At 38.9% G+C, this 23031-nt stretch overlaps 1 protein-coding gene across 1 annotated transcript; it reads right to left on the bottom strand.

The window, feature by feature from the left end:
- Positions 1-6429: 6429 nt before the first annotated feature.
- Positions 6430-22452, bottom strand: LOC138106613 (protein-lysine methyltransferase METTL21E-like). Its single transcript, XM_069007506.1, has 5 exons — positions 22157-22452; positions 20389-20473; positions 11303-11460; positions 8770-8887; positions 6430-7873 (listed from the first exon to the last, which is right to left on the bottom strand). Exons 2-5 carry the CDS (start codon positions 20456-20458, stop codon positions 7458-7460), a joined length of 762 nt encoding a protein of 253 aa, XP_068863607.1. The 5' UTR covers positions 20459-20473; positions 22157-22452; the 3' UTR covers positions 6430-7457.
- Between the last annotated feature and the right edge of the window lie 579 nt (positions 22453-23031).

Consider the following 23031-nt stretch of genomic DNA (forward strand, 5'->3'; position numbering starts at 1 on the left):
AAAGATGGTTTCTACCATCAAGAAATCTGTACAGTTACCCAGAGTGTTCATACACTTTTACCAGTTAATACAGTACTGATTGACTGTTGGTGGGAACGCAGCCAATATTTAATGACCCTTCTACTCTGCTGCCAAGGATGAGCCCCTTGGAGTGCAACACTCATTGCTGCACACAGGAGTGTAATAACCACAGACATCCCAAGAGCAACAACATTTTCTGTTTATATGAAGTACTTTCAAGCTTGAAAGAATGTGAGTAGGGTTAGTAACATGGAGGACAGATGGCCTATAGATAATTTGTAATGAAAATCATCTGATAATAAATAATCTGGGTAATCCGATAAAGTAATAATCTCATACTAGAGGTTAATAACCTCTAAAAATCAATTAATTTCTGTAGAAAATTCACCTAATTGTGGACCTTCTAGGACATAAGCATTCAGGATTTCAATGCATTTGGACTTTATGCCTGGATAGCCCCTAAAACGGCAGCATCTCTTAAGTAATCCTGATTTACTTGTCTCTTGATTTCCAATTACCATTCTGCCCCAGAGATAGTCATAGTCACACTGGTGTATTGTAGAGCCTTGTATTTCAGATAAACGGCAAAACTGCTGTGCTGTGATCCACAGGTCTTTAAGAAGGACAGGAAAAGAGGACAAAGACAGGAGTGGATTAGTACTCTGTGAGAAGAGATTCAGATAAATGGCATCCTGCTATAGATAAGACAATGGGTGAGCCAACAGCACACGGGTAAAATCAGAGAGGAGACCAACACGGGCATCTGCCATAGACCATCTGGTAGAGAAAAGGTGGTGGGCAAGCCTTCTTTAAACAGTCTGAGGAAGCATCAGTATCATAGTCCCTGGTTCTCACAAGGACTTTGACCATCCCTGGTATATGTTGGAAAGGTAACTTGCAACACTTCAAGGAACTCAAGAGGTTTCTGCAGTGCTTTGGGGTCAAAAATCAATTTTTTGCTGCAGATGCTGGAATGACCAGATAGGGAAATTGCTCTGCTGGATATTCTACTCATAAATAATGGTCTCATAAATAATGAGAGCCTGTGGCTGCATTGACTGCAGCAACCCTGAAATGGGGGTTGTGGGATCTGAGAAAAGAGAAGAAGGCAAGTAGCAGAATAAAGACTTAGATTTTGTGATATTAAATCTGATTCTAAAGAATTAGATTTCCAGAGAGAAGGCTTGAAGAAATGAATAGGTGAGATCTCATTTCAGACTACCCTGAAGAGCAAAGGTGTCAAGAGTTTAATCTTCAGGAACAGTTTCCTCAATGAAGTTTGGTCTATCCTATCATGCAGAAAGTCAAGAAAACTCTGAAAAAAATACGTATGAAAAGGAATATATTCTGAGTGAGCTAAAACAAAAAAAAGAAGAAATACCCAAAAAGTGGAAACATGGATAGGCTACCAGGGAGGAATAAGAGCCATTGCTCAAACAGGCAGTGCAGGAGTTAGGAAAACTAAGGCTCAGCTGGATTAGAAGATACGGATGTGAAGGGCTTTACACATGAACAGCGAAAGGAAGTCATCTGAAAATGTGACTTCACTGCTGAGTGGGGTAGGGTATAAAAAAGGATGTGACAAAGGCTGAGCTAATCTATTCCTCGGTTCTTTACTGGCAAGACCAGCTCTCAAGATTTCCATATCTCCCTGTTTAGTGACAGAGTTTGGTGAAAGCAGTAGGAGTGGGGACAACCAAGCAGGCGTCCACTTAAGCCCACTGGGCACACAGAAATCCATGGGACAAGGCAGTGTCCTGAGGATGCCAAGGAAGCTGGCTGATGTCACTGTAAGATTGCTATCAGATTGAAAAGGTGACAGTCAGAGACAGCTCCCAGTCACCAAGGAAAAAAGCAAATATTAGGCCATATTCAAAAAGACTAGAGGGAGGTTCAAGAGGACCACAGCCCAGTCTGCTTCATCCCATCTCCAGGAAGGCTATGCAAGAAACCCTCCTGGAAGACGCTTCCAAGAACATATGTTTGCAAACAACCAATACAAATTTGCTAAGGACCTGAACAAACTAATTGCTCTCTATGACTGTTCCTGTGGACTAGCAGAGCACAATGCTTTTTCTTCCACCACTTTATCACATTTTTTTTCCTATAGAGGCTTTGTAGCTCATTTGTAGAGATGCAGATGGAGGAGTGGTTAAAAAACTGAATGGGCCTTTAGACTTAAAGCTAGTGAACAAAAAAAAAGCCCAAGCAAGCAAACTGTAGGAGTGATGCAGGTGAGGTCATGACGGGGACTGATGTCATTAGTTTCCATCAGTGACATGGACAATGGACTATATAAACTGAAATTAAACACTACCAAGACACCAAACAGGGGAAGGGCAGAGCTGCTGTTCAGAGGGGCTTTGGCAGACTGAAGGAATAGGCCAATAAAATCCACATAATCCAACAGAGTAACAGGAGGCAAAAACACAGGCTTTGACTCATGCCAACATGAGTTGACAACCTAGAGAGTGCATCTGCAGAAGAGGAGCTGGACATCCTGATGGAACAGGAACAAAGACAGTGCTGTATCCTTGCAGTTGATGCAAGTTAACTGCACTGGCAAGAGTGTGGCCAGCAGATCATTCAAAGTGATTATTATGATTATTACCCTTCTACGTGGCATAATGATGCCCATCCGCAGCACTGTGTCAGCTTGTGGAGCCACAAGTAATAGAAATCTTAACAAACTAAAGAGAGTTTGAAGGAGAAAAACTAAAAAGAAGAACTAAAAGGGTAAAGGGGCAGGAGGAAGCACAGGCTGAGAGTACTAGGTTTCATCAGCTTGAGTTGTGGATCTCATAGCTGTCTTCTGCTACATAACAAGAGGGCTATAGAGAAGATGAAGCCACAGGTGCACTGCAAAATGACAACAGATGCCTAGCTGCAGCAAGAGAAATTCCAGTTGGATGTCTGAGGTGGGGGTGGGGGGAAAGAAATTAACAGGCTGATCACGGGTATTGTGGATTCTTCTTTCTTCAAGATTTTCATGTACAACTGGAGAAACTGAACAGCCTGTTCAGACTTTGAATACAGCCCAGATGTGAGCAGGAGGTAGGGCTAGGTAGCCTTCAGAGGTGCCACCCAACCCGAATGATTCTGAAATTCCAGACTATCCAATACAGCCTGTGTATTGTATGTTTGGATGGCTTAACTATGCAAAAGGAAAAATTGTTATATTATTCTGGCCTTGTGGTGGTTTAGCAGTTTAGAACACTTGGTGGAGAATGTGGCCTATTACTGACTGTTTATACTTTTAGGGTGTTTATAATTTATCTAGGGTGGCACAGAAGTATTTGTTTTTATGCAATAATAAAATTAATTTACTTTTTTTCTTAATGTAAGCAAATTCAAACAAGGTGGAGCACAGGAAATGTTATTTTTACTGTGAAAGAACTTTGGTACTGGACTTTCCCCTGTGAGTGAGGTTAAAATCCCTTTATATTTAGCTTAGTTTCCTCTTTGCTTTACACCTGTGTAACAACATTACCCTGAAGTCACAGACCTATTATAAGAATGAACATGTCAATTTCTTAATCACACCCATGGAGCAATGACATCTTGACAGCTTCTTTCTTTCTATGTTACTGAACTTATCTTGAGATCACCTCAAGGTTACCAGTGCAGTAACAGTGTCTGAACAGGGAAAAGTCCTGCACCATTCAGGTCTGCAGAGTTCAAAGGGTGTTAGCTGAATTGGTGACTTCTAAATCCATTTAGGTTTCAAGGTCCTGGGTTGTTTGGTAAATGTACGATTTCTTCAGATGACTGAGTCACCTGTGCTGACATACCCAATGTTACTGGAATTAAAGATCCATTCAGGAGGACACACGTGGTGTTCTTTAATCTTTTTTGCTCACCTAGCACTGACTGGTGCTTGTATAATGGCCAATATAAGTTGTTCATCATTCAACTGCAATTTGGGCCAGGGGTAGTTATTGGGGCATTTTTGGTAGTTGCATATCTTAGGCTGGGGCTCCATTACTGCTTCTAAATGAAAATGAGATTTGCACAGGAGATCTGTACTGTCATTTGAATTTTTTTTCTAAATTTTCAGCGGATACAGCTTTTTCTTACAGTTGTTATAAGAGGTAAAAGCCCAAGTGGGTGGGTGTACTAATGCAAACAGAACCAAATCACTCAGCTGCACCACTAAAAGTCAGCAAGAGAGAGACAAAACCACACTACGACCATATGGAAACTCTACAATGTTGAAACTGTTTGTTTCTTTAACTCTGAGAGGCAAAAGGCAATGATTTGTAAAAAACCTTGATGCAATTATAAAATGAGCAGCAGAGTAAATCACTGTAATAATTCTACATACACTTTATACAAAAAGAACCCTTCCTGAAAATATTAGCACTTAAAAAACATATTGTTTGTGGAAAATTTAGCAAATACCATCAAGTTACTAAAATATACTGCTGCTCTTAGCTTGAAATACATAAAACCCAAGGCATGGATTGAACCTGTACCATACACCCCAATTTATCTCTTAAATTAGTTTGATTACCATAACACCCTATAAGCGACTGTAAAAGCCTACCAGCATAGGCAGATTCTCTGGCATTCTTTAGAAGTGGAGCTTTAACTGACCTTCTTGGCCCCTGCCTTTCAGAAACTACAAATACAAATGCCATGTGTATTAGCAATATAATGCACTGAATGACAATTTGATCCTTTATCTGAGATATTAGAATAAAGAATAAGTGGTTATTAAAATTATGAGTGACTTTAGGGGTCAGTAATACTTGACATTTATGGGAGACATTCTCAAAGAGCATTAATAAACTCCATAGGCAAATGCCACATACAAGCTCACCCTCCACTGGTCATGGCTAATAACCTGCCCATCACACCAGAGGACAAAAGGTGGCTGTACAATAGAGCAGCCAGTCACTAGACATTTCCCAGGAAGCTTCACACAGCAGTGCTAGGCAGACTTGTGAGAAAGAGAACTGATGTTACATTCCAGTACATATTAACAAGCTGTTGGGCCTAAAGTGCTGAATCCGGACTCCATTTGACAAACACATCTCCTGTTGCCTTCAGCAGAAGCTCAGCAGGGGTCAGTCTGTGGCCCAAACTAGCCCAAGGAGGGCTAGTCAGCAGGACAGCTATTTAAAAGTGATCTCACTTAACCACTTTGCTGTAGTCTTCCTCTTTCACCTTCACTGTTTTGGAGTTCACAAGATCATTTCACCAATTATAGTGCCAATCCATTTATCCATGAAACATTTGTAGACTGAGATGCTCTTTCAAATGCAAGGATTAAGGTTACAACTGCAGTAAATTTTATGATTGCAAGTAAGTTAATAAGGAAGCAGGGAGAGGAAATCAAGCAATGGCAGAGATCCCTGTTTGTTTCTTAATTCACTTGCTCTAAACTATTTCTATTACACAACGTGGGAAAAAAAATTCCAAATATTTCCATTCTGCAGTCCTGTTTTTCTACAGCTGTAATTATCCAAGGACATATGCATAACATCTGTAAGGAGGGGTAATACTCCTTGTCAGCTGGTAAAAAGTCTAATTTTCTAGCTATACTGATTGATCCAATAAAGGATGCTACCTCTCTCTACAAACTTTGTCAAGGAAATTTACTGATGAGGATTAGATATTTCTCTAATAACCTACAAGGCAAAATCTCACATGTGGTCTCTCAGCAGGAGAGGTAGAAAATACACTTGACTCCCTTTCTTTTCATTTTGCCTGTGGGCTGAGACATGCTACTGATTGCTTTAATTTTATCCCAGAGTCACCCTTCGTGTTTCACCAAGGATGCCCCCATTACAATCAGTATCAAGAAAAATGGTCTACCCCTGTGCTATTTTTCCTAACCATTTATTAAGTCAGTCTCACTGTATTCTCCTTTTCTTCCTCCACCTTACCCCCTCCCTGTAGCTACCTTTTCTCTGCAACCCTCCCTCCAACAACATCCTCATCCACTTTCCTTTCAAACATGGGATACCCAGTTCCCACTGGAAAAGTTTGGCAGTTCAGCCTCTCCTCTCTGCAACACTTCATGTCTAACACTGGGCACCAATGCTCAGCTGGGACAAAAAGTACATTCCACATCACATTCCCCACAGTTCTGTTCACATGCCCCAGAACAGTTCACATGCCCCACAGTTGTGCCAGAGTAAATAAGTAACATGCATCTGCCACAACCAGAGATAAAAGCAATAGTATGTTCAGGAAATCAACAATAAAAAATAAAAAACTCCTTGAGAGAATATACAAACAGGAGCTAAAAAGATAAATACTGTCAGTCCCCAGAGCCTCCATATTACTAGGGCAGTTGCCTGCTACAGTAGAGGTGGTAAAGCTCTCTTCTCTAGCTTGAAAGATACTTGAAGGCCTCAAAATCAACTACAAACAGAATCAGAAAATACAACGTGTGGAAAAAATAATTTTATTAATGTTCCCAAAAGAAAACTCTTGGATAGAGCACTGAAAACAGGAGCACGCAGTACTGAGTGGCCAGGAGGAAAGAATTTTGTTTGCTCACACTAAAAAAAAAAAAAAAAAAAAAAAAAAAAAAAAAATCTAAGCCTATCCATGCCTCAGCTAAACTAAACCATGACAGGCTGGTTTAGTTTTCTGCCTCCAGCCACCAGCAGCCAGCAGTGCAAAGCTCCTCTCTGGATGGCCACTGTCCTTTTTCCATTGTTATTCCCTCAGGTTCAGATAACCGTCTATTTTTGGAGGAGCAGACCTCCAGACCAAGAATTTAAAGTCTTTGCAAAGGGCAGCTGGTGATACACTGCATGCTTCTAATACAAGGCCTTTGTTCAAGCAACAAAACATTTAACTCCCGCTTGTCCCATGTGTGTAGCTGTCTGTTGCAGAATCCTTGAATTTAAGTAAAAAATGGAAGCATAATCATTAAATTAAGAGCAACTAATCTATTCTATCCCTTTATTATAACAGTGTGTTTCCCAGGTGGTGAGTTTTTTCAGCTAATTCAATGTCCTATTAAGGGTATTCAAAGGAAGGATTAATATGATAGCGAGAATGGGGAAATATCAGATTTAACACCAAAACTTTTTAAATACAAAGATTTATAGTCTTAAGTTTTAAATAATTGTTTGAACTTGTAAGAGACTGCTCAAAGCTGCAATTGAAAACTTTTGGAAATATTCATTATATGAGCCATAACAATAATGGTAGGACTTGTGAAAGTTATTAGAGCTGTCAGCTTAGCACATAAAAGTCAAGAAAATGTCACAGATATATCTCTTCTGTGTATAACACTGTTGGCAAATTGAATTTAGGAAATTATAGGAATGCACTAGGAATCTGATGATTTGTTTTACCTATCTCTAGAAATGCCATTCATGTAGGCGTCAGCAGCTACTGAAATGGAAATTATTGAACAGAGAACAAGCAGGACAGCTGAAACTGTCACCTCCCTGTATCTCTCTTTCAGACCATCAATTGGAAGGTCTGGCTTTCATCCTGCCTTTCCTCATTGCTTTATACAAGGCTATGTTCAAACTGGGAAAATTAGAAATCACCTCTAAGTCAAATAGCATCTGAAATCTGTCCACAAATTGGTTCTCTTTCTCCAACCTAAATTTCATGGCCCACAGAATAACAGTATCATTCTTGCACAAGTGATCAAAAGTTAGGAGGAGTTCATCCAGGAATGGATGGCAGTAAACTACATCAGCAGCCATAATGTAGTCAAAGTGACAGGAAGACCTAGGAAAGTTCTTTTCCAGATCAATTCCCCAAGACAATTCTTTAACACAAGGCTGGTGCTTGCATTTCTGCTTTGTATTTTGGAGAACGTTGTGCTGAAGGTTTCCCAGTAGTTCTGGCAAATCTGTAGCAGTCACAAAGGCACCTGGGACACAGAGAAAACAAACATAATATTTGAATATACATCAAGACTTTAGTAAAAGCCCATTCACAAAAGCCACTGCACAAGGAACTGGTTTTGTCAGGTAACTCTCACTGAGGACACTAAAGAAATGTATATGCTCCTAATAACTCTTAGACATTGTGCTTAAAATAAGTATTGCTTCCTAGTAGTTCTACTCTACAGCTTGCCACCTAAATGCAGCTGGTGGGGAGAATGAGATCCTTACAGCATCTTGATATCACATTGGTTAAAAGTACAGTGGCTGACTAGAGACTGAAGAATACCAATTACCGAATCCAAGAAGTCAGCATGAGATGTAAGCATTGCCTCAGGTTCTTTCCTTCTCATGCAAGAAGAAGCTTTCTCAGACTACAGAAAGCTAAAGTTCTGTTAAAATGCAGAACCCACTGACCTGGATTACTCTTGAAGACGAATAGGGTGCCATGAGAGTAAATACAACAGTGTCTGCAGCAGAAAAACCAAGTTGCTGAAGGAAAATACTGAAATACAAGTGGATAGAAAGTGACCTGGCATCCAAGAGCTATTTGATCAAAGGAAGAGGATGCACTGGTCATACCCACATCTGGGTCAGTCTATTTGCCACTGACATCCTGTGAAGCCACTAATTTCTTATTTTGATCCCCAGTTAACACAGTAAATGACAACCTATCCACTGGGACCTCCTTTACTGCATCAATACACTCCCAGAAAAAACCCAACAAAGCATGTTTCCAAACAAGCCTTTTAGAATTTACTGTTTCTTGCTCTTGGAAGCTTTCAAACAACAGTCTCTTAGAAGAACCAAGCCACGTCCTCTGTCCTCCACTATTCATCTGAGAGATGTTTCCAAGAGCATAAGAGAAGTATCACATACTCACCCAGCAAACTGGCTACTATGGAGACCAAGCCAGTTCCGGCTCCAATTTCAATCACATTTTTGTCAACCAAATTGCATTGTTTAGAATTAGTTTCCAAAAAATAACACAGAACGAGAGCCTGTAGGGGAGGAAATCCATGAACATACTGAACAAATTAATGAAATAAATCCCTTTATTAAATATGAGTTGTCATTTAAAAGCATGCAAAAAATTGTTGTCTGTTCAAATGAGCAATATTCATTCAAGCACTATCCCTAAAGGATCACAGCTCATTATGATCTTTGGGCTCTATAGGTCACAAAATAAATGCTACAACAGGTCTCCATATAGGTCTGTGAATCATTACACCCAGAAGGAACAACTGCAATTAGATAATATGTCACAACATATAACATGAGCTGTGAATCACCAGTTCCTCCTTATAACTGGACTTACTTCTGGTTGAGATAAAAGGTGTCCTTCACAAACACATCTCGATATAAGGACTGCTTGTGAGAGAAAATCCACAACAACCCTTGTTAAGTTCTTCCAATAGTCAGTTATTTCTGACAATAATTAATTATTTTTAGGGTTCAAAAGGGACAAATAGATTTACCCCCTTTTCTTCTGGTTCAGTTTGCTTGCAGTTTCTATTTGCTTACCTTGTTATGCTTACCAGATTTTCATAGTAAATACAGCCACAAAGAGCATCTACAACAGACTCCTTACACATGTGTATACAAACTGTGATTAAAATCTTCTTCAGCCTTTCTGCTCTGTCTCACACTGACCGGTGAGTTTTAGCTCACTATTGAAATAGAAATTGCTAATTTTATTTCTCTGATAAAGATGGTTTCCAGATTTTCTTCCATGTTTTTCCCAGACTTTGATAATTATATAGTCTCCACTGAAAAATAGAAGGTTGTCACATCCTCTCACAATGCAGATGGCCATTTGGAAAGGCAATTATTAATGGCTTGCTCTGGCAAAGAAAAATTAGTTTTGCTTTTAACTAATTAAGAATGAAAAGGAAAGGAACAGAAGGACTGCTGACCCAATGTTAACATGCTACAAATTCAAACAAAACTTTTGTTTCCTACCTCTTAATTCAGAGCACAGAAGAGAAGGTAATGCAAACTTACATATATCACTTAATCAACAGCACTTTGATATAGAAATCAGTCTGTGAGAACCAGGAATAATTAAAGTCAGGTTCCTAAAGATTGGGTCTGATGTTTGGCATTATATTGACATTATATTTGACATTACATTAGGATTTCCTCCTAGTTCCATTAATTCCTATAATTCCTTCCCTCAGGGTTTTGGCGTATTCTGTTGTAGAAAATGGCTGGCATAATCAAAGTTTCTGAGGGTTAAATCAGGGAAACTTTGAAATCTGTCTTCCTTTCCATGAAACATGCAGAAACTTTACCTTCCTTAAAGTTTATGCACTCTTGACAAATTTGGCTGACATTTTCAGAAGATTTCAAGTACATCTAGATGGAAATGGAAGGGAGGACATTAAGAGATCAAAGGGGTGTCTTCCTTCTACAACAAAACCAGCTAAGCCCTTCCAGATGAAAAAAATGTTTTTCAGTGAAGTCCATGATTTTGTGAGAATAATTGGTAGTCAGCCAGACTTTCCATGAAGACATGCACTGAGGTCACTAACACATGTAGTACAGATGACTGGTCCAGGTCTCCTAAAACCAGGAATATCATTTGGACTTCAAGACAGAAGAGTAGGACAACTATTCTCAGCTGAACTGTGGTCATACTTCTTAAAAATAGTATGATCCTAGGAGGATGATGCAGTTGGGAAAGAAATGGAGCATCCTGGGTCTCTCCTATAGGGACATAAATTTCAACATGTTCATGGCACCTCCCTGGAAATTTCTTTCAGTCTTAATCATTTCAAAACAGTAAGTTTTCTGCATTGTACAGATTCAAAACTTGAAGAAGGCTCCTTGTGCGGTGAATGTGTTGATGGTTCTTACATCAAGAGCCAAGGACAGTGGTTGTCTCCAACTAGATTTCTGGCTAAGAAACTGAAAGCTCCAGCTGAACGTTTTCCCATGTCTATGTATTAACAAGGTAATTTTTTTCTTACATGAGTAGGTTGAGTAGCTTCTATGAGTGCTAACACCTCGTGAGCTCGTATCACAGTTGTTTCCTCAACCTGGATCTGCCTGCTACACAGCCATCTGTATTTATAAAATGTACAGAAGTGCAGTCATCATAAAACTGCCATATTTCTTTCAAAGTATGCTTGTAATTGGCTAATAGGATTAAAAGCTACTGGCAAGCGAGGAGATCATACACCTTGTGTGATTGGGGCACGAACAAGAAACACCATGTAAGATTTGTGAAACATGAATCCACACAAAACCAGGTTAAATTCAGGTTTGGAATTTGCAGAACAGAGACAGAGAAGCACAGAATTATTTCCTTGGGTTTACAACATATAACAAAATATGTTTATCATACAAAAGAAATTAAAAAGTGCTAGAAGGCTCCAAATATAAAAAATAATGACACTACAAAAATATTGTACCGATGGCCAGACGACTGCCCCGTAACAATCAGTGGCTTCTGTAATTCTTATCTCATGGCCGGCAAAGTGAAAGCCTTCCCAGGTCTTATGAGTTATAAGATCAGGAAAAAAACGCCTCCCCATGATTTCTGCAACTATCTGTTCATCTTCTTTTTCCCCTGGAAGCAAAAGTATAAAAGGTCAAACAGGCTGAGTGAACTGATTATGAAACTACCAATTCATATTGAAAAGCTGATTTGGAAGCAAGAATATAAATTACATCTGTGAATAAAAATACATTTCACCATTACTGGTTAGCATGGTACACAGCAATTCTCCCGAATTCTAATTGAAATTTTCAGCGTGTAACTAAATAATTTCTTTCCTGTTTTGCTGAAGCAGCCAAGTTCATAAAAAGTAAAGAAGGGGAATGTCAGCATACATTGCTTTCCATTTCAGCAACCCAAAGGAAATTTTTAAACCTCTTTTTCCCTTCAAGAGCTGCTGCCTTAGTATAGACACTCATGGTCATATGCACCTGGATTTTTCATTATTCCCCATATCCTTTTACTGGTCACTTTCCCCATATTATGGTTCTTTTTGACAGTAAACAAAAGGAGCCAGAGTATCATTTATAAGTCTGTCACAAAACTTGAGAAACAGATCCTAGCAACACAAATTATGATAGACAGGAGTGAAAGCACTAGTGTTGTCAGGAAAGCTTATCCACCCACCCCAACAGAGCCCTGTCAGAGGGATTCTTTCCAGTTGGCTTGATATCCTGAATGCCATCCCTGTTGCTAAGCAAAGAATATTTATGATAGCTAACACAGTCCTGGGTAACTCTTCTAACAGGAGAGGATTCGTTCCTTTTTAGCTGAATACTAAGCTAGTTTCAATTTTGCCATCATCACACAAAACTGCACCACAATGTTAGGAAAAAAATATGTAAGTGAAATTATCTAGAGCATTTTCTTAGCAAAGTCTAGATTCATTCCAAGTTTTCACAGGAACTTTTCTTTCATTGTCAACTGTGATCTGTTGGAAAACCAGCAAAAGCAAAACATGTTTACAAGCTACACCTTCTAGAAAGCATTCTAGAGATTTAGATAACTGTGTTACCACCTCATCCAAAGCAGAGCTTCTGTATCAAGCCTGAAGCTCCCATTAAAATCAAAGATATTAATTTGGGATCTTCATGGAAATTGCAGGCCTGATGGCTGTTAAAAATGAAACCATTTTTGCTTTCATCAACAGAAAACACATTGGTCTATTGAAGACTCTTCACATTCTCTTCCCCCTCGAATCATTGCAGTCACAGGACATAACACCCCAAGTGTTGTCATTTATTTTGCCACATGCCTCAGCATTTTTATTGTGATAACTTACAGACAAAGTTATCTCTCCCTTCCTTGTGATACAAGGCCCAAGGAACAAAAGCAGGGGTGAACAAAGAAAAAGATGATACCAAACATAAAGACATCAGGAAGCTGCTCAGGCTCATTAGCCAGTGCTTTAAGTTTGTAACTCAACTTTCAGCATCAGAGGAAACTAGAGAATAGAAGCGAACAAGAAAGAAAAACCAAAAATATTCAATCTTGGTATGTTGACACTAAGACACAAAAACCCAACAAAAACTGACTAACCAACCACAATACTTGTAGAATTTATTGGGGGAGGGGGGCCTAATCATGGGATACAGCAAAATTAAAAATAATGCCTTGCATATACTACAGGAAGAAATACAGTTTTCATAAATTTTATAAAGGTAACTAAAATAAAATGCTCAACAATGAAACAATGGTATTTTAAGATGCTAGGAAACAAGCAGTATTTGTCAGCCTCTTCAAGCTTCTAATGTTAAGTTGGGAGAAAACACATGCATCACTGTGCCTGTAATCAGGGAGCTCTTGACAAACATGAGTTAAGTGCCAGGGAAATACTGCTTCTGGGCAAAATTAATCTTTCTTTTATGAAAGAAATAATAAAAAGCTGTCTTATTACACATATCATAAGTGTATTTAATAGATCATCCTTCTTTCCAAGCATACCAGATATAGCCTGCTTTTAATCTTCTCCAATTGCTTAGAGCAGTCTGATCTTGTTCTGTGATCATTACTGGCTGTGGAAGTAAAAGCTATTCTTTCTATTACCTTTCAATTACAACCATTTTTCTTGATTCTTCCTCCCTTGACATCTGTTTTGGATCCAATTTTGTTGAGAACCTGGTAACTTATTAAGCCTTAACTTATAAAGCTCCTGCCAGAAGATCTATAAAACCTTTGCAGTATTACAGCTGCCCCTCTAGCACTCAATAAATATTTCCCACCTCTTCCCTACAGGATCAGAAAACTTTCTACTTCAGCTTTGCATAGCACCTACACTAACAGAGTTTGTAGGCCACTGCACTCTTCCTTGAGCTGAACTGTCTGTACCCCTGAAAGAAGAATCCTGAATCTGCTGATCAATAACACCACTTGAATTTTTTGCCCATTTTATCCTTTTGGTAGTCTTCCAGGTGGCTTATCTGGAGAAACTTACATATTTTTTTAATTTTTTTTTTCCCTTTAAGAAGACACTAGTATTGTGAGGAATCAAAAAAAAATATCTTTTTCATCAGAGTTATCATATGTTAGACAAGGCCTGAAGGAGAAAGTTTATAAAAACCAGGATGCTAATGATCCTGACAGAGTGCTGACAAAATAAGGAGTGCAGACTTTTAGTCAGATTCACTTATTTCATACAAGTTTCCCTTTGCACAGCAAAAAGCACTCCTCTGTTTGCTGCTTTTTATCTTTCAGAACAACTTGTGGGAGTGTACAAAAGGAAAGAAGTTAATTTTACTGTAACTGCCCTCAAAGCAGTGAGAATAGAAAAATAAAGAACTAGTGGGAAATCTTTTAAGTGGCACAAAAACTGTTGTAAGTAAAATCCAAGTGAGATGAACTCTTTCAATATCTGAAAACATCAAGAAAATTCTACTGGTACTTTGATCAAACTAGTTCCTTGATAACAGATGTAAAAAGCTGAAAGGGGGTTATTCTCCTGGAAGTGTTTACCTCAGTGTTAGTCCATATTCTCTTGTTCAGAAAAAATGTTCTGAAATTATGAGTCAATGAATGGATTCTAATGACATTTTAAGACAAAAAGAGATGACTCATGAGTAGAATAGGGTTGGATAAGAGAAGAGGAGGCTTGACTGACCTGGCTCTCAATTCTTGTAAGAATGGACGTGCACAATGGGCATTTCCAGCAATACTACTGGAGCACAGATACTGAACTATCAGAACTTAAAAGTCTGACAGGAGTGGCTCCTCCCTTCTTCTGCCAGAAGAAAACAAACATACAGGTTGTGTTTGACAAGATAGCTTTGCCCTCACTCCCCTTCTGTGATGTGGAGAAGCGTGGAAATGGTACACACACAGAATTGTTTTCTTCAGCCTATTCATCTTTTTGCATGAGCAAACACAGAAATCGCTGGAGTTTCTGGAACCTTATTTACAGTAAGATGAGGCAGTTTGATCCTGTCAAGGTAACATATAGAAATTGAGATCATTTTTCTTAGTGAAACAGATAGAACTCCTTTGTGCTGAACTTGTGTACACAAAGTTACCCTCTATAGACGCCCCAAATTCTTCAACAATATCTTTAAGTTTTTTAAGACTTTTTGTCTAATAAGTTAATTATTTACAGTGTTCTTTGGAATATTTTAGATAAGGTTTGTTTATTATAGAAGTCTAACATCTTTGGAGCATGTTCCATGAGCTCCCTTGATTTTACATTAATAGCACGGCTGAGGGAAAAAGCTCATGTACTGCTGACACATCTTGCACTGTATCAACCACATCAAATGAGTGCAAACATCATTCTCAAAGGCAAAGAAACTGAAATGCAAACAAAGTTTTCCAAAGAGACACATTAACCATGTGGAAGACTGGAGTTGTGAAGTCAGTGGCAGATTAGTTAGAGGAACGTGTGTCGAACTGCAAAATCTTGTGTAGGGAACCAGAGGATTTTGCTGACACATTCACAAGTCATGGTAAACAAATGTTAAAATGTTATATGTTAGAACAAAACCTAAAGAAAGAAAATTATGTGAGTTCTGCTGAGAGAAAGCTGGAGAAGTTCTCCAAGTAAGGAAGGGAAGGGTAGAAGTAAAATGACAGGAAATAGACCAGAATAGGTCAGAATGGAACAAGCTGTAAACTGCAGCATCTTTTTCTATAACACTGAGGGCAATCTTTATCTGCACACTTTTTGCTTAGAATGAGTAGAAATAGTACATGTTTAGAAACGAGCTACATGATCAGCTATTTACATCACTTGTCACATAAAATCCTGCCTGGAAGTATACAGCTGCATCAGAAATGGTAAATTTAAAATTTAGTTGGGTATCTTCCATCAATTAAAAGCATATGTTAAATCTCTCACTGCATCACTAGTGATACCACCTACAATATTGTATTCTCCACTGAATGAAAAAGCAGCAGAGACAGGCATTGTAAAACAGCATTTAAAATGCATAAAAAGCAGCAAAGACAAGAGGGTTAAATCAAAATTATATTTTGAAAAATGTTACCACTCTCTAGATACCTGAATTAAAACGTAGCTAAAAAAGTAAAAGGGCCTTTCCACATGAAAGCTGTGATAACACTAGCAGTCAACATCTCCATTTTCAGACTCATTCACAAATAACACAGAGAGTAACAAAACATACTCCAAGTAATTTGATAGTGGATTAGAAGAAACATTAATTCAGAAACAATAGTTCCACCCATTGATTCACTGGAACAGCCTACAGGGAAGAAAAAAGCCATATTAGTCTCTTTCTAATGTTGGCCTGACTCTACTTAATCTCTTGAGGTCAAATGGCGTCACAGACCAATGTCATAAGGAAATAAGATCCAGTCATCTTCTGCTTCTCTCCTGCTTTGATGGATTTTCTCCAACTGGCAAAAGGAATGAAATCCAAGACTTCAGTATGAATTTGACCTGACGAAGTCCAGCCCTACAGCAACATATTCTCCCTTCTTCAGAAGCAGCATACTCTCACTTGTAGAGTATAGATTTTAAATGTACCATTTAGACTTGTCCTTACAAATATTTCAATACCATGCATAAACAGCCATGAAGATGGTTCCTCTATGACTTCTCAGCAATTGCCTCCTCACAGGAGGACTACCTCTTCTGATATTACTGATTGAGTAATCCAAGAGAGTTTCCAAGAGATTCCAAGAATTCATATAATATCCAGGACACTTCAGATCACCCCCCACTCTGGACACATGTGAGTGGAGTCATCCAAATTAAATACTTAAGATGTATTTTATTTATATTATGTGGACATAATATATATAATACATATTGCTTATATTACAAATATATATAATAGCTATCTATATATCCCAAAGTCAAGAGGATACCTGCAAAATGATCAGTAAGGGAACAAATTGGCAACTAGTTCTGTAAGAGATGACTGGAGAAGAGTTACACTACTCCACTGATAGAAATCATCCAAAGGTATCCCATATGGATATTTCCAATGGCTCAGACCAAGTTTATCCTAAAACTACATAAAGGTCACAATAATAAGGGACTCTGGAGTCACAGAATTTTTACTGAGCTACTGACATGTCAGGATCAGAGCCCTAGTCCTGAAAGCATTACAGACGGCTCCATGGAAAAATACACAATCCTGAAGCACAAAGTAGTCCCTAAATTTCAAGCAGTATCACTTTATTATCTTTATTTCATTCCACTTATTTCAATTTTATTCCATTTCAGCCTAAGGGCCCTTAAAGGACGGGGTTAGGAGGGGAAGTTAATCATGCCCTTGACTTCACAGAAGTCAGATGTAACCTACACCTTTCTAAGAATACAAAGCAAAGTACCATTCCAATATGTCTAAACTGCACAGTTAATTTTTCCTTACTTCATCCCTACCTACAAAAAGGATCACCATGTAAGTGTAGGCATTCCAGTACATTCGTTACAAGCTCAACCTGCTGAAGTGATGGCAATGAAGGGGTGTATTATATTGATTAGTCTGAGATACCATGTCAGGGTACTAAAATTCTTGAAACTTTATACTTTGAAATGCAGAAATACAAAACTGCCACCCACAGGCAGCCTCTTGTCAGCCAAGAGACAAGATGCACTTAGCCCAGAGCACAAGGACACAGGAACAGGAGAAGCATTTGCTCACAGTATCCAGTCTATGTATTTACCCAGGCTTGAGAGGCACGTTTTCAATTTCAAGTTTACACCACTGCTATCCCAGCCCTATCCAAGTCACAGGTCATCTAAAAACCATTAAATGGCTGAAAATAGAAGTACTGTAATCATTTTATCTCATGAACACATAATGAATTCAAGTTTGCCAAGTTCTTCCCTTGTTACTTCATCATGTTTGTCTGTCATTGAAAATATCTCCAAGTCTAGGCTCAGGAGCTATTTAATCTCTAAAAATAACTAAATTATTTCCCTTTGACTACAAAGCAGACTGTGTCCTTAAATTAGGTGATCCAACATACATTATAAAAGGCAGCTAATTTCCTGATAGATAGGAATAAACTCAAGAAAATGATGTCAGTTTTCACCTACCAATAATTCTGGATTTCTAAAATATTCCTCTGCATAAAGGACCTGAAAGTAACCTAACAACACCAACCCATGTAATCATACCACTCTTCTCATGTGGCAGTTGAGATATATAATTTATTGTCAAAATGCAGCTACTGAAAAGGCTAAAGAAGTGAAAATGGAGAAGATGGGCACATGGCTGAGACAGAAGAATAAGTTACAGACTTCTCTAGAAAGTTAATGTATGCTTTGATTAATTGAGTGTTGACTCCAAATTCTGCTCTATCGATACACAAGAAGTTTTCACCTGAGTTTAGCAATGTCTTAAGCAAAAGTGTGTCTACTTACTGAGGGGAGAGAAAGAGAACAGAGGAGTGTTAAACTAGTACGGTGGGCCATCAGGAAACCAGGATTGCAAGAATCATGCTAGAAGGATAAACAAGCAAGGAAAAGTCCAACTACAAATTGGGCACTCAGTTGTGAAGACACAGGCTTGGGGTCCACAGTCAGGTCACAGAATGTTTTTCACATTTTACAACAGTCTTTGAAGTCAGTGAAAAAGCATCAGTGGGGAAGAGAATGAGAGAGATAAGAAGAATCTTTAGAAGTAACTCAGGAAATATGAATGAGATTCTGCGTCACTCCCTCTCCCCAGCTGAATTAACTTAAATTGTAAGTTACAGGGTTAGGATGCTTTTCACTTGGCTCCATTCCAAGTATGTCCTGTGTAAGGCACCTTTCTGGACTCCACCAAGATGCTTGAAATGATGGCAGGAACTGCCATCAATTAGGACATCTGCCAGGCAGGGAAAGTAGAAGGAGTGTGTCCCTTCTAAAATGTCAGGAGTTACGTGAAGGTTACTAGGTCAGCATTTTCTCAGATATTTATGGATTAAAAACTGAGCCGTGGCCAAGTGAAGTGAGACGATGGACTGTCAAGGACAAGTACACCTTGCAAACTTGTTCTTCTCCTTTTGTCTCAGAGATAAAATTATTCTGGGGTGAATTTACATAATGCAACTGGGGTAAAGCAATTTAGTATCCCAAGAAATTAGGACAGGAGTGGTAGCATCTGGTCTCAGAAACATTTAACCAAGGAGAGTTAAAGTTAATACGAGAAATTATGAGAGGAAAGAAAAGAGACACCTAACAATGCAGGTGTGCAGAGCTGATTGTTTAAAGTCCCAAAAGGAATGATCAGAGTGGGTGAGGACCAACCTGTAAGCTGAGAACCAGTAGTAATGGGAATCATGAACAAAAATAAGGAGTTTTAAACTGGAGAATGTATGACAAGTAAGTTAATAAGCAAAGGGGAAGGCACCAAATATAAAGCTCTCAGACCATGAGGGTGGTGCAACACTGGAACGGATTGCTTGGAGAAGTTGTGGATGCTCCATCCCTGGAAGTATTCAAGGCCAGGTTGGATGGGGCTTTGAGCAACCTGTTTTAGTGGAAGGTGCTCCTGCCCATGGCAGGGGGGTTAGAACTAGATGGTCTTTAAGGTCCTTTCCAACCCAAACCATCTTGTGAGTCTATGATCCTATGACTGAAAGTTGCAAACAAACTGAACTGGAATAAGAACCCTGAGAAATAGATATTGAGACTGGGGAGGTGAAATAATGAAATAGGAATGGGGAAAGCAGTAGAGGAAAAGGATGAGAACAAGGAAGGCATAGGCTCAAAGTAATTGAGCAGGCAAATCTCCATGCATCAGGTTCAGCACCCTTCCACCTCCAGGACCTGGCATGGAATTTAAGATGCCAAAGTCTGGTTTCAGATAAAACTGTAAAAACATCCAATTTTCCATTCATGTCTCCTTATCATCTTAGAATAATGTTTATAGACATGGAAGAGAACTACCTGGCTCTACACAGACCACAGCTCAGCTGAGATTTGAAACAAGAATATTATGAAAAATAAAATTCATTTTTAAATCTCCTGCTTTTGCCTTCAGCTGCAGAACATAACTAGATCCCACCCCAAAACATATGCAGTTGTCCTAATACCTTGCCTACTCCTGGTGACCGCTAAAGAGGGGACTACTTATGAAGCTTTAGAATCTTCAAAGATGTGCAGCCATGAAAGTACTTAAGAGGAAACACTGCCAACAGCCCCTAGAGGTATTTGAAGGTAGGGTCTGAGGCTGTCTAGACAGAAACCAAGCTTGTAATAACCAGTTCTCCTAACTGACAGCCTGTAAACAAACCTCTCTGAACTGCTTGAGCACAGTCACAGCCTCATTCTCTGGAACTAGACACAGGCAAGAAACTTGAGGACAGATGCCAGGCACCAGCAGGAAACTGCCAGGACAAGAGCGTGCAGGTATAACACACTTAATATACCACGTGCATTGATAGCACAATACAACTGTGCTTTGTGTTGCATTTTCTGTACAAATGCCATAAACACAGTTCTTCAGAAAAAAAATGAATCACAAGCTCATTGTCAGCAAGACACTTTGTTCTTTATACTTCACAATATTCTTAAGTGTAACAAGGAAACATAATGAAAAAGAAACATTTTACCTTCTTGTCTTTCCAATTCTCTGACCCATTGATTTTGTAGCTGATTATTCTGTGATGATGTCAAATCCATACTATGCCACAAACCCTGGGACAGAGAAACACAAGCCAGTCTGAATAAAATTGCTTTATATCTTCTTTCACACATAAGCTTCATGTAAAAAAATTCCTTGTATTATGCCACAATTTACTTCTATTGATAATAAAGACATGAAGACACGTAAGTATCAATATTCAAGGCATAAAAGTACAAGAAGCAGCAAACTAGTTCAACTGTTACACTGTCACAGAGGAAAAAGAACAGATTTTTTAAAAACCAAACCAACCAAACAAACAAAAGTTTGATAAATGTTTAGAAGTATTTTATGAAATTTTAAACTTATAGTCAATGAAAATCAGGTTGGGTAGGCTTATAAAGGATTTAAAGGAAAGGTAGAAACAAATTCCTGAAAGAGAAGGAAAATTGCACCAATAGGATCTAATCTTGTTTGAATTGATTGGCTTGGAAGGGAAGGAAACCTAAAAGCAAAAGCTGAACATGAGAGTAAGGGAGCAGGATTCACAAATAATATGCTGAACAGAAAGTATATGTGCCTATATGAACAGACAAAGAACATAATGGAGAAAAAAGTAGTAGGAAAGGTGGGGCAGAGAATACAATTTTTAGCTGTCTGCAGAAAAGCAGACAGACTACCAACAGTCTCCAGTTCTTGATATTTTACAATCAGAAAGAACAGCAAAAAGAGTTCACAGCAAAAAGAAATAAACCAGTGTTTGGATTATTTTTGTTACTTTGATATCATTTTTAGATGTTCACTCTAATGTGGAAATTTGACTGATTTTTGCCAGGATGGTTACAGGCAGCATACAGTTAATAATCTCCAGATGTGTAAACACCCAACAGGGTTGCAATTAAATAAGGCAATGACTAAAAGAGTATCTCTCTATAGTGGGACCAAAAAAAAAAAAAAAAAGAAAAAAAGAAAGGGCAATCAAAGTAAAAATATATTCTGAATATCAAATCATCCTCACAGGGCAAAGTCTTAGGCAGGTTTTTCTCTCAAAACTTCAGGATAAAGAGGACGGTATGGAACAGCCCTCTCCTGTTTGAGAGGATGCACCTTACTCTCTTGACTTCGCACTACAAGACACACAGATTTAATGTTTAACTTTGCTACTACAATACCAGCAGCCATTACCTTGTTTGAAGGTGAAAATAACTTGGGGGCTTTCTACATGTCACCACAGCACACAGAACAAAAATATTGCCATTATATTTATGTCTATACATGAACTTAGCAATAGCAACATCATTAGATAGGCAACAGAAAAGATACTCAGTGGGATTCAGTCTTTGTATGCAACTTCAGAATAACAAGTAGCATAACTATGGGGTTATTAAGCAGAAAATGCTACCTACACACGTTCATCAGCTTGTTGTCTACCTCAGCAGTATAAAAAAAACCCAGAAAGACAAATTTTCTTCCCATCAGAAGACAAAATAAAAGGTGAAATCACCTACAGGACAAAGCCTTTGTATTTTGTGGTCGTCTACATTTTTGATGTTGTTCTAAAAATATCCTGAGGTACACTGAATTACACAGCAACCTGTCTGAGTCTAACATAGGCATTCAGAAGAGCTACAAGCTACTAAACAGGGCAGAACAGCTCAGTTACGCTGTTTAAAGCAAATGATACAAAATAATTTAGAGTAAGAGACAGAGACAAGCGAAACGCTCACTGGCAGCCACCGCATTTTGGTCAATGTTACCTGAATCTCTCACAGCTTTCCAAAGATGGTGCTCCAACAGCACAGTCCTTATCTTGCTGGTGGCTTCCCCCCAGACAGCCGCAGGCAAACGCGTGTCCCGAAGCCTGTGTCACGCATTGCCAACATCCCCACACCGGGAGCAGTAATAAATCCCGACAGCTGCAGCACGAGCACAGACAGGGCACCACTCACCGGCCCTTATGTAAGGGAGCAATTGTGTAACAGCAGGAGGCACCCACTCAAGGGAGCTACAACCAACCAAGTAACCAACTGGGAGTACTGTTTACAAACACAGGGTTAGTGGCAGGCTGTTAGCACCTTCTCACTGTTACTAAAAAGTAGCCAAAGAGCTCAAAGTCATTCCTAGGAGACAAAAGGGTCTTCCAGGAGAAAAATTTACCAAGAGGCAGTGGTGCTTTTGCAGCAGCAGTATAGAAATGCATGCTCACATTGCAATGCAGAACTGTCACGAGGTACCCCCAAAATCCTAACCCCACGACACAGCTGTCACCCTGAATAAATATAAACATACCCCTTCTCCATATCCAAGATGTCCATTTGCTCAAGAGATCGCAAACACTGCCGTGGGAACAAATACAGGTATCTAAGACTTCTCTTTTTTAGACTGTAATCAATTCACGACAGGAGCCATCTCTGACTTCACGCATTTTTTAGAAAAATTAGACTTCAACCTCAGCTGGGGTTTCTGGGTGTTACCAAAAAATAATAAATTATTGTACAAAAATACTAAACAATCCCTACAGAGACATGAGGGTCTCTGTACCATAGTTAGCAGAAGAAATTAAAGGGAGCTCGTCTACACTTATAAACAACTCACCAGGACCTGATACATGCTTTTAAAGTAAAATTCAGTA

Source organism: Aphelocoma coerulescens, chromosome 1 (assembly GCF_041296385.1).
Source record: "Aphelocoma coerulescens isolate FSJ_1873_10779 chromosome 1, UR_Acoe_1.0, whole genome shotgun sequence".
Taxonomy (NCBI): Eukaryota; Metazoa; Chordata; class Aves; order Passeriformes; family Corvidae; genus Aphelocoma; species Aphelocoma coerulescens.

Bases quoted from the DNA above. Each gene is read 5' to 3' on its own strand.
- LOC138106613 (XM_069007506.1), bottom strand. From the start codon at position 20,458: ATGGATTTGACATCATCACAGAATAATCAGCTACAAAATCAATGGGTC. The intron at 8,888-11,302 runs GTACAATATTTT...CCTCCCCTACAG, and splicing joins GGGCAGTCGTCTGGCCATCG to GCTCTCGTTCTGTGTTATTT. The intron at 7,874-8,769 runs GTGAGTATGTGA...TCTGTGTCCCAG, and splicing joins CATAGTAGCCAGTTTGCTGG to GTGCCTTTGTGACTGCTACA.